This window comes from Danio rerio, chromosome 6 (assembly GCF_049306965.1).
Source record: "Danio rerio strain Tuebingen ecotype United States chromosome 6, GRCz12tu, whole genome shotgun sequence".
Lineage (NCBI taxonomy): Eukaryota > Metazoa > Chordata > Actinopteri > Cypriniformes > Danionidae > Danio > Danio rerio.
Genome location: NC_133181.1, coordinates 43637938 through 43650000, shown reverse-complemented (window position 1 = coordinate 43650000; position 12063 = coordinate 43637938). Strand labels below are relative to the sequence as shown.

The following is a 12063-nucleotide window of genomic DNA, read 5'->3' as shown; positions in this document are numbered from 1 at the left end:
GTAGATGTCAATTATTTTCAAACTATAAAAATTACAGTTTGAATTGTTACTTATTTGGTAGTGAAAAGTTTACACATTGAAGGATTATACTGTCAGGATTCTACTTGAGTAAATATATCCTTTTAATTATACAATGCACTATTTTTAGAACAAGGCTTTGATCAAGATTTGTGACTTGTGGCTTATTAACCACTGAACAGTATATTGACTCATCCTCCACTCAGTAAAAAAAGTCTTTTAGCTAAAATTATGTACATTTTGTATGATCACTGCTTCTTTTATATACTTTAAAATGTACAGGTCAGAGTAAAAGCATATTTCAACCATAAATTGACTTTTTTATTTATTCAATTTTAATGGCATGTTTGCCCCAAGCCCAAAAAGATTTTTTATTTATTTATTTAAATGTTATTTTATTTAAACTTTTAAATGTTTTTACTTTTAACTTTTAAAAATGATTACTTATTTAGTAAGGTAAACTATTATTAAAGCAAAACAATTACATTTTCAAGCAGCTTCAAGTGCTTTATCAAAAATTTAACAACTTTCCACACCTTGAAAGCATTTTCAAGGATTGCAGCACCCATACGAGCCCTGTAAATATATCATTAGGCCTGCAATTAAACATGGATAAAATGAATTACATATCAAAAGATAACTTTTTTTCTAAACAAATGTTTGCCAGGGTATCCATAATTTCCCCAATTCCACCACTTGTAGTCCTTGCTGATATTAGACATTTACAATACATCATACAATAAATAACTATACATCAAGAAAACCAATAACAGATACTTAGCCTTAAAAGAAAATGAATAATTTGTATAATCAAGAAAAGGTCCTTTAAAAAAACCTCAATGCACATTTGTTCAAACAGTTCATGATGATATATAATCCACAAATTACACATATAGACTATATGGCAATTTACACCTATAGATGACATGTCTATAGTATTTTAAAAATGAACCGTGTAAACAGAATCCATTAATGAGTCCACAATGACAAATGATACCCAACATCTTTTCTTGTATGGAGTTATTGGGGTATTGGGGATGAAAACTAATGAGAGGAGCTGCATGCAATAAGGAATGGTTATATGAGCATCACCTTAATGTCGATATTTTGGGCTAGAGTCAAGAGAATATTCCTTTTTCCCACTGGTTTCTCAGATCAATAGGTCCCCGCGTCAAGAACTCAATGTTCTGGTTCAGAATGGCACGTGCGGTGGAGAGGCTCTGTTGACTGACTCATCGGCGCAGCGGAGGTAAGAAGTGGTACTGAACTTGACAAACCTGCTCTTTCGCACACGCGTCGTCTGTTTTTAGACTGAAGCTTGGGTACATTTAATACAAACGTCTGGGAAGTGGAATTAACATGGCATGCGTCCGTGTGTTTATTCGCCCGAACGGACCTTCTCATATATGAAAAGGCGAGAGGTAATAGTCTGTTACAACCTTTGTTTTCTTAAAGATCCGAATTTATTTCATGTGTTGTGTTTCGAGTGGTAATAAAGTAAAAAGTTTATTGTTTTTGTTATGCACGCTTTTCCTTTAACTGGTTCTATTCACTGTGCAGTTTATGTGGTTTTATTTCTTGTCTTATTCTGTCATTGTTAGTCGTGATGACTAGAGTTCAAGTTGGAAGTGAAAATGCTGTTCATTTTACGTATAGTGTAACAACTTCTTAATAATTAGAAGATATAAATATTTATATGCCGATATATAATAAATTATGTAGCCCATACAAATCAGTTTGCTAAATTCCTAGTGAAAAACATATCCTAAAGAGAGAGCAACGACTTGTTACTCTGTAAATGTTCTGTAGAATAGAGTGCAACAAGTAAAACCCTTCACTTATACATTGTGATTCTTTTTATTTTATTTTTATTATTTTTATTTTTTTACAAATTTATGATAATATACAAGATAAAATACAGGTCTGTCTTAAGTTCCCAGGTGTGGTAATTAATTTAATTTTTTGTCAAATATAACTATTCACATTAAACAATTATGCTTAATAGTGAAATTTGTGTTGAAAAAAAAAATCCTTTGCATAAAGCTGTAGAAAATACCACCAATCAGTCACAGCAAGTAAATTGTGTCTCTCTCTTATATATATATATATATATATATATATATATATATATATATATATATAGAGAGAGAGAGAGAGAGAGAGAGAGAGAGAGAGAGAGAGAGAGAGAGAATGTTTTAAATGCTTAATCTTGTATCCTTATCTTTTTGTCTGAATTTAATTTTTAAGTTACACTTTCAACTTACACTTCTTGAGGGCTGGTTTGTTTCGTGGCTCATAATGCTTTAATGAAAAGTTCTCTATAGGAAAAATACTCCCAATGAAATAAAAATGATGGCAGCACACATCATGGTTTTAAAAACAGAGATTTATCAAGTGACATATACTTGATCTACTTTAATCATTAGGAGATGATTAAAACATTCAGTCCATATAGGAATGGGCCAGTACGTTTCTGATGGTATGCTAACCTTGGATAAAAATATCACGCTTTCGCGGTTTGTGATTACTGCTCTAAAATAAGTTATTTTAAAACGTTAAAAAAATAAAAACTTTTTTCCCTATTGAACAAAATACATTTTATTTTAGGAAACATTTATAATATTTTGAAACAGTGAAAGTCAGGCTAAATAATTCAAATAAATCGTTGACTTCTGCTGACTTTATTAGTTTCAAAACACATAAAAATAAACTTTACATATACATTAGGAATAGTATAACAGAAAATTTTAGGTAAACCTTAAAACCGATAATCAGCTCAAGTCCATATTACAAAAAAAGTACATAAACAGTAATAAAAAAAGTCCTTTCTGAATCTCAAATTGTTATTTTTTCCCTGTAATAATACACTCACCGGCCACTTTATTAGGTACAACTTACTAATACTGGGTTGGACGTCCTTTTGCCTTCAGAACTCGTCAGGTAGGCTGTGGCGTTGACATGATGCTCAACTGGTACTAATGGACCCAAAGTGTGCCAGGAAAATATCCCCCACAGCATTACACCACCAACACCAGCCTGAAGCGTAGATACAAGGCAGGATGGATCCATGCTTTCATGTTGTTGATGCCAAATTCTGACCCTACCATCCGAATGCTGCAGCAGAAATCGAGTCTCATCAGACCAGGCAACGTTTTTCCAATCTTCTATTGTCCAATCCGCCTCAAGGTTCGACGTGTTGTGCATTCAGAGATGCTCTTCTGCATACCTCGGTTCGGTCGTAATGATTGGTTATTTGAGTAAGCTCAAACAAGTCTGGCCATTCTCCTCTGACCTCTGGCATCAACAAGGCATTTGCACCCACAGAACTGCCGCTTTCTGGATATTTTATCTTTTTCAGACCATTCTCTGTAAGTTCTAGAGATGGTTGTGCGTGAAAATCCCAGTAGATCAGCAGTTTCTAAAATGCTCAGACCAGCCTGTTTGGCACCAACAACCATGCCACTTTCAAAGTGACTTAAATCACCTTTCTTTCCGATTCTGAGGCTCGGTTTGAACTGCAGCAAATCGTCTTGACCACGTCTACATGCCTAAATGCATTGAGTTGCTGCCATGTGATTGGCTGATTAGAAATTTGCGTTAACAAGCAGTTGGAATGGTGTACCTAAAAAAGTGTCCAGTGACTATAGCTTAAAGCAGGTTATTCTGCTTTAGCGACCCCTGATGAAACAGAGACAAAGCCAACGGAAAGTGAGTGATACAAGTATCCATTTGTTAAAAATGTTATTAGTATAGCCCTCTACATCCTTCAGCTGTATAAATGTGAAGCAGATATGACCAGTGTTATCTTTTGGAAGGTGACGATGATGTAATTTTGAGACAGAATGTGTGCTTGTAGGTCTAATGATCATTAACTCTAGCCGGGGAATGAAAATCCAGCTAAGTTCCACAGACTCGATCATAATCACACAATTGTGACACATTTTAGAAAATTAATACTAGTACATCAGTTTTAGGTAAATATTTATTCTTTGTGCAATTGACTAATTCCATTTTTCTGCATGGAGAGGGTGGATTTTGTGGTCTGTAGATCAACCAGCCACCAGGGGGCAATTGAAATGATTTATTATCAATTTTCAGGATTTTTGAGACACACCTGAGACAGACCTTGCTTCCTAAAACACTTATGGAACCAGCACTATTGGGAAAGGTGGGAGGACGCTTCTTTCCACAAATCACAATGCAAATTATACCCAGAAATGTTTTAATGTTTTCTGTTTACTTTAAAATAATGTAGGTCAAAAGTGATTAGACATTTTTGACATACTTTGGGTAGGTATTAAAATGTTCCTGGTAAATGTTTCTAAGGGAGACACAAGGAGACTGGATTACTAAAATGTAGTTAATACATTGTACATAGGTCTTTTTTTTTTTTTTTTTTGGTAATGATAACTTAAAGTGCCTCTTGATGGAGAATAATTGCATGTGTAAACCTCACTCCTCTGACCTCTAGGTGCTCTAGCAACAGACACTAGAAGCGATGGTCTTTATCCTCCATGTTAGAGCAACCGACTCCCATGTGAAAGGTCGCCAGTTCGATTTCAGCTTGGAGCGGGTTAGGTGGTGCAGGACCGGTGGGTTTACATTGGTGCCGTGACCTGGAGGGGAGTGAGGTTTAGGGGGGTGATTGTAACAGAGGCCAGCTAGTGATGTGCTGTGCAGGTAAACCTCACTTCTCCAACCTCTAAAATGTGCTCTAGTGTCAGATGCTAGAGGCCATGGTCTTTAGCCTCCTTGTTAGAGCAACCGACTTCCATGTGAGATGTTGCCGATTTGATCCCAGCTCGGAGCGGGTTGGGTGATGTAGGATCGGTGGCGTCACACATGCATTGAGATTTTTTCTTCAGACTTCAACAGAATTTACAAATCTTGATTGTTCTGTGGGTCTTGTCTATTTACTGTGATATTTAGCCCTTAATTTCTATTGGATTTAAATCAGGTGATTGTATTTACCATTCTAGCGGCTTTATTTTGTTTTCCGAAACCAATTTAAGAGTTTCTTTGGCTGTGTCATTGACTTGCTGAAATATCCACCCTAGTTTCATCCCCATCCTCCTGGTAACATAGGTGTTGGGACTGAAGCAGATAATATTCATTTTGCTGATGAAGGACAGGATTGCTTTTAACTTACGAGAGATTTCAGATGCTGTCTGGGCTTTCCATGCCTTTTACACCTCCCTTCATGTGTTCAATATGTTTTTCTTGTGTCAGTTAATTGTATTACAAGTAACTTAATTACTGATCTACATGCTGATTTTACATGCTGTAGGTTCAAAAATAAAGTTATTTTGCACTTGCGTATTTGTGACAGCGGAGTTTAAGGTATTGGGTCATCTGAGTATTCCATGAATGCATGAGAGGAATACTACTGACAAAAAGCATCCCAAAGTCATGTGACTGGCTTGACAAGTAATGACTTCAGATTGTTATAATTATCATTTGTTCTCTTTTACAGAGCCTACGGCTGTCACATACTGTATACAGTACAAGTGTGACATCTCAGAACACCTTCCGGTAATCTTTCAGGTAGTAGAACAGTTGCATAATTCAATCTAAAATGTGACCGCCCATTACTGTTAGCTAATGGTATTTTGCAATAATCTTAAAAGAACATTTACAAAAGCCTGATATATACATCTTGTCACCAACCACATTTCAGACTAGACCAGTAATATACTTCAAACTGACATTTTTCTTGTCCCCCAAAAAACCTGTAAATACTTTTTAAATGATTTTACTACAAATGTATGTTCTTACTGTAAGATGTTTGACCTTGTGAGTATTAAAATTTACATTAAATCCTTGTAATTTGGATTCAATTATCTGTGTCATTTTATTGTGTGTACGTGACTCTAAGTAGCTTATCACCATTTAGACAAAGCCATTCAAACCACAGAGTGTGTGTGCTTCAGTGCTCATGTATATGTTGCTTTTATGGAGAGTGAGAGGGCGGGTTCATGGGAGGCAAACCAGTCATCAGGAAGCAAAACAGAACAGAATGTGCAGTACTAATCTGGGCGGAAAAAAAACATTCTGTGCCGTGTGTGGTAACTCACAAATTCACATTGTCTTGCATAGAAATACACACGGAATATAAGAATGAGGAAATACATATTACTTTCTCCAAGGGATGCTCATTTGTTTAGAAGTTGCCCAAGAAAACAGCAGTCAAAATAAATGGAACAACCCCAGAGGAGTGCAGATAGATGCGTGAGAACATACATGCATACTCACCAACCTTCCCAGTGAGACAAAAATAAAGTCAGCCAGCGTAATGCTCTTTATTTGAATACAAGGCTGTTACATAACTCCACCGGTGTTTGCTTAATTCAAAACAAGACTGAACTATTGCCCCCAAGATTTAGCTTAAATAAATCTGACACTCCTATGACCCCACTTTGCTAATCCAAAAAGTTACAGATAATATTTTTAAAAAAATATATATATGCAATTAATCAATAAAAAATGTTTTGTCTAAACCTAAGCATATGCATTTGTATGTATATATGTATGTAAATGTATATTTCATTTCACCTATAATTTCCAAGTGTCACTTAACATAAGGGGTGATTTTTAAGTGGTTTTAACATACATTAATGAAATATTTCTGCATGTATGTAGAATATCACTGAATACTAGTTCTCTTGTCTTGATATATATATATATATATATATATATATATATATATATATATATATATATATATATATATATATATATATATATATATATATATAAGTATATCAAAATTCGTAAAAACAATGTTGAGAAGACCTGGAAACGTACAACAGATAGAAGTAATGTCGTCATCTCTTTCATATTTTATTATTACGTCAACGTTGTAATTTAACCATTAAACTTATCCGTTTAAATTTAAACGTTGCTGTGTTAGCCGTGTATGAACACTTTTTAAAGCTTACATTTGGCGTACTTCCGATGTATTTCGGAGCTTATCTCGAAGATAACCGGAAGTGCTTTTTATTTACATTTGCTCGCGAGAACCCGTGGTCTGTATTAGCGCGAAAGCAACGAGGTGTTAGGTGCGTTTTCCATTTCGCTAAAACATACAAATCATATATACCGGTAAGTTGAAAAAACATCATTATTTACTCATGTTGAATAGGTGTGTGATTTGAGAACAAACAATAATGCAGTCTGATTTGTTCATTTAAATCGGTTTGATGCGCTGTTTTTGCGTGTCTGTCGCGTTCAGGCCTACAAATGCTAACGTTAGCCTGTTAGCTTGGTATGTGCACGTAGCGCGTAACAAATCTACCAGTATTCAGAGCATTTACACTTTAAAATGGAAAGTATTTGTATACTTCAAACTGTTTACCTATCGATCAATGTTCATATGGTCTAAAATCGTGTTCAATTTGCTTAACTCCACTGGGTAATTCAGCGTTGCATGCTAATGCTAGCGTTAGTGTTCTCATTGTTTCAAGAAATAATTTCATTCTCTTTAGTATGTTTGTTTGTGCTACGAAATGAATGTTTTAAAAGTAACACAACTATAACCATTCATTTAAATTGAATACTTAATGTATATGTTTTTTTTTTTGTTTGTTTGTTTTGCTGCTTTTTAGGTGTTCAGTTGAGATTGGAATTGAAGACATGGGGGGTAAGGCTTTATCCTATTTTCTTTTAACATCCACCCTAAATGTTGTTATTTTATCCGTTTTAGATGAGTTGGGTGAACATAAGAAGCCTTTAATAAAGGACATTGTAAATAATTTTACATCTGAACCGTTTTTCCCCTTCTATAGATCCTTCCCTAACCCGGGACTGCCCGCTAGACTGTAAGGTCTATGTTGGAAATTTAGGCAACAGTGGTAATAAGACTGAACTTGAGAGAGCGTTTGGCTATTATGGTCCACTGAGGAGCGTATGGGTGGCCAGAAATCCTCCCGGCTTTGCTTTTGTGGAGTTTGAAGACCCAAGAGATGCAACTGATGCTGTGAGGGAGCTAGATGGAAGGTAAAACATTCTCTAAATTCAGGAAGAAAGTCCTCTGATATTGCATTGTCCAGCTGATTAAAATGTCCTGATTAATCAGAGGCTTAAGGGGATAGTATACAATAAAATGAAAATTCTGTAATTGACTTACTCTTTGCTCAATCCAAACTGTTTCTAACTTGTTTGAGTTTCCTCTGTTGCGCTCAAAATATATTTTTAAGAAAGCTGAAAACCTGTAACTATTGACTCTTGACATGGCACGATAACCGTTTCAAGGTATACCACAGCTAGTAAAAGTCAAGGTTTTAAGGCTGCCAATTGTTTTGCTATACCGATCCTACAGTATATGCATTAATTTTTTTAGGACAATGTCTTTAGCAGAAAAGATACATTTGTTTTTTTTTAAGTTGTAAAGAGATATGTGTTTGAAAAAAGCAGAAATCAATGATTTATTTGTATTATTTAGCCCGACATGTTTACTGCTCCAATTTTTTTTGTTTTTTTTTCTTAAAATAATATAAATTGTGTTTAAAGGGGGAAAACTTTTTGTTTGTTTTTTTTTTACCCGAACATTTAATAGGGACAAGTATTTTAGAGCAGTAAGCACAATACCGTGAAACTGAGATAAATTTATTCTAGGTAATCAATATCGTCAGCATCTTATATCAGCCCATGCCTAATTGACTCTCATATTATTTGTTTTTCCTACTATGGAATGCAATGGTTACAGGTTTTCAGCTTTTAAAAAAATAAATTCATGTTTAGTGTTCAACAGAATATAGAAACTTAAAGTGTGGAACCATTTGTGGGTAAGTAAATTTTCGTTTTTGGGTGAACTGTCCCTTTAACAGACCAGTCTCTTTTGCATTATTCATGGGCTTATCCAATAATCCACCAATTTATCAATAGCTTAATAAAGTTTTGTTAAGTTTTGTGAATTTTTAACATTCTTATTGAAATGTCTTTTTACCATAATAGTAGATTTCAAAAAGAAAAATATAAACCTAAATTTGGCTTAAAGAACCTAAAATAAAAGAGCCTTACAATAATAAACTAGCTAAAATAGTAAATGGCATTTGATATGACAGCATTTGAGCAAATCCAAACCAATTAATATGCAGATTTTTTTTTTAACCTTGATATATTTTATTAATATTGGAAAGAGCAATAAACAACAAAAGCTTTTACATGAAAATTATTAAAATCTCACAAATAAATAAACTAAATACTAAAATAACCAAAATGGCAGTTTATATGCATCACAATAGAATAGCTTGTTTACTGGGTGATTGGACTGCATGCAAAGTGTTTTTATTATCCTGTGTTTGTCTGCTTTCAGAACACTGTGCGGTTGTCGGGTCCGAGTTGAAATGTCCAATGGTGAGAAACGTTCAAGGTTTCGAGGGCCACCTCCTTCATGGAGTCGCCGGCCACGAGACGATTATAGACGTGGTGATGATTATAGACGCCGCAGCAGCCCACCTGCAAGACACCGGTACAGTTTCTTCTTTTTTCAGATGTCTAGATGTTTTGGTCATTATCCCCTATCACCACAAGCTCAGTTATGGGCAGAATGAGACTGACAGCCCTAATTTTTTATTCATAAATTGGCCAAATTTCCAAAAAAAAATTTATTTGTACTTGCCCTGATGAGTAATCAGCATTTGTATTGGTAAACCAATGCTTCATTTGCCCCCACTGATGTTCTCTATTCTAAATGAGCACATTGAGTTTTTGGTCAGGAATATTCATTAAGTTGAGTTGTAGTCACAGGTTTCCAAAGAGTCTTATTGTTTGGCTTTTCTGTAATTTTTCTATTTATATTAATGAAGCTGACCACCCCACCCCCCCTTTCAGAGACATCACCAAGCCTCTACTCATCTACCTCTGAGTCAGTCAACTAGCCCTCTTTCAGCATCATGTGACCAGCGTACACCAATCAGCTCACATGATTCAAGCATGGCCACCAGCCCATTGGTTCCTGAGCATGCCTCTCTCTCAGGCTCCTTCACCTCCTCCAACGTTAACCTGATCGGCAAAACCAACCACGCCACATTTACAACCAATCGACGGGTCTTATGCCCCCTCCCCAAATGTCTACATGACAACATACCCTCAGCAGTCCTCATCTAACTGACATCTTCAGCCACCTACTGTATAGCAGTTAACATCTAGCAACCATCTGGCAAAATCTCCCCGCAAATTTCGCCCTCCTGACCAGCACTCAGCTTCACTGCATCATAACTAGCTTGTTAGTAAGTTAACGCCTTTTCCTCCGCTTAATGACATTGAATTTGATTTATTTGGTGGTTTTGAGGTACAACTTTTTTCGTGATGTACATGTATTTTACAGTATTCAGAGGGATTTTTTAACTAATAATTTTTGAACAGCCCTCTGCGTTACAGTAGTATTCATACTGAACATTGTTGATCAAAGGCTTGGCAAATTATGGCAGATTGAGAAGAGCCAGCTCGGATAGATTTAAAAATTGCTGTGCCCATATTGGGCTTAAAGACCGTGATTGAATAACAGGTTTTTGTTCAGAAAATGAGTTTTGTCATTGCGTGGCGCTGCATGTGTCAAGTATTTGACAGTATTGACCCCTGACTTGTCAGTATTTCTTAAATGTACATCTAGGTCTCCCAGGAGGAGCTTTAGCCGTAGTCGGAGCAGGTGAGTTGCTTATCTATTTTTTGGTAAAGCCCAAATATACTTTGTTTTTGTTTTTTTTTTTTGTTTTTTTTTTTGTTTAAAGTCGTGTCGGCATACACGCATAGAAAATCATATAGCCCTCAAAAATGTATTAAATGCACACATACACTCACAATGTTAAAGACCCAATCCCAATTCTACCACTCAGCCCTTTTCCTTACCCCTCATTTTGCGCATTCACTTATAGGGGTAGGGGTGTCCCAATTCTCTTTAGCTTGAAGGTTAAAGGCTAAGGGAAAGGGCTAGATAGCCCTTGAAACTGAGTTTTTTTAGGACTATACTCCAAACCTAGGGGTATGAACATTTCCCAGAATATGCCAGCTACAATGACAGCATGGCTGCACACAGAAAAAAGGAGATGAACAAATTAGTATTGTCATTATTCTGAATTTTTACAGCAAACAAGCATATGTTTTAATACATTCATAACTGCATTAGTGTAAAAAAAAACATGCTACAATAAAAACCGCAAAATTTTGCTTGATAATAATAGCTCCTATATAGTAGTCTCACAACATACTTTACCATCGGACACTCGAAAACCCTGTCAGAAAGGTCTGGTGGCTGGGAATGACCTTTTTACAGTGTCTGCTGTTATGTTTATGTTGTGTTTGTGCGTGTACACAGATAAATATGGCCATGGTGTAAATGCACAGTACAATTATGAGCTTATTGCCACGTATTGTTATAACATGATATTGTTGCCTTCAGTGACTTCCTGAAGATAAATACTAAAAAAAAATAACGCAACTGGAATAACTACAGCAGTCGTAATTGTCAGTCTCATATGAAACAAGATTGCGTTAACTTTCTTCTTGCAATGACTTTTACTTTCTTCGATCCATTTCTTATGGGTAAATTTTGAAGCCCTTTCGCTTCACACTGTTTCAAGGGCCTAGGGCAAGGAGTGCAAAAATAGAATTGGGATTGAGCCAACATGATTTTGAAAATAAATGTCTGCGCATTTACAAGAGTAAACTATTTGCAATTGCAAAAACCAGGTTATCCACAATATTTTGGTGAAATTAGTCCACCATATAGCAGACACTTGCATAGGCATTAAAAATGAAACCAAGTATACTTTGGGCTTCACAGGTTTTGTCAACACCATAAGTAGTTTTTCTGACTTTATTTATGGCTGTTCTTAATTTGCCCTCTTCTCGTTTCATCTTATGACTAACACACTTTCACTTGTATTTACTTGGTTTTTATAGGTCCCTTTCCAGAGAGAGGAGAAGAGAGAGGTCTTTGTCTCGAGATAGAAACTATAAACCTTCAAGGTCTTTCTCAGGATCACGCAGGTTGGTTTCCACTTCCAAGTAGTGTAATAGCATAGCTGAATTATTTACAGATCTGTT

At 35.6% G+C, this 12063-nt stretch overlaps 2 protein-coding genes across 12 annotated transcripts in view; one reads left to right on the top strand and one right to left on the bottom strand.

Moving 5' to 3' along the window:
* fkbp5 (FKBP prolyl isomerase 5) overlaps positions 1-1265 on the bottom strand; it is a 25011-nt gene extending 23746 nt beyond the window's left edge. The window contains exon 1 of the mRNA XM_021476795.3: positions 1111-1265. The gene's annotated coding sequence lies outside the window, so the exon portion shown is untranslated. The remainder of the gene's footprint in view (positions 1-1110) is intronic.
* srsf3a (serine and arginine rich splicing factor 3a) overlaps positions 1-12063 on the top strand; it is a 15790-nt gene that overhangs the window by 3332 nt on the left and 395 nt on the right. The window contains exons 2-9 of one of the 11 annotated variants that reach the window (XR_012407216.1): positions 1173-1267; positions 5492-5562; positions 7623-7657; positions 7803-8013; positions 9332-9487; positions 9850-10247; positions 10631-10666; positions 11920-12006. Coding sequence is in view for 4 of the 11 variants with exons in the window: in XM_073952653.1 (XP_073808754.1) it covers positions 7651-7657; positions 7803-8013; positions 9332-9487; positions 10631-10666; positions 11920-12006 (497 nt within the window). In the remaining 7 variants the exon portion in view is untranslated. Of the gene's footprint in view, positions 1-1172; positions 1268-1291; positions 1440-2948; positions 5563-7003; positions 7120-7622; positions 7658-7802; positions 8014-9331; positions 9488-9849; positions 10667-11919; positions 12007-12063 lie in introns of those variants that run through there. The other 10 variants (XR_012407215.1, XR_012407214.1, XM_073952653.1 and 7 more) reach the window with 10 other exon arrangements.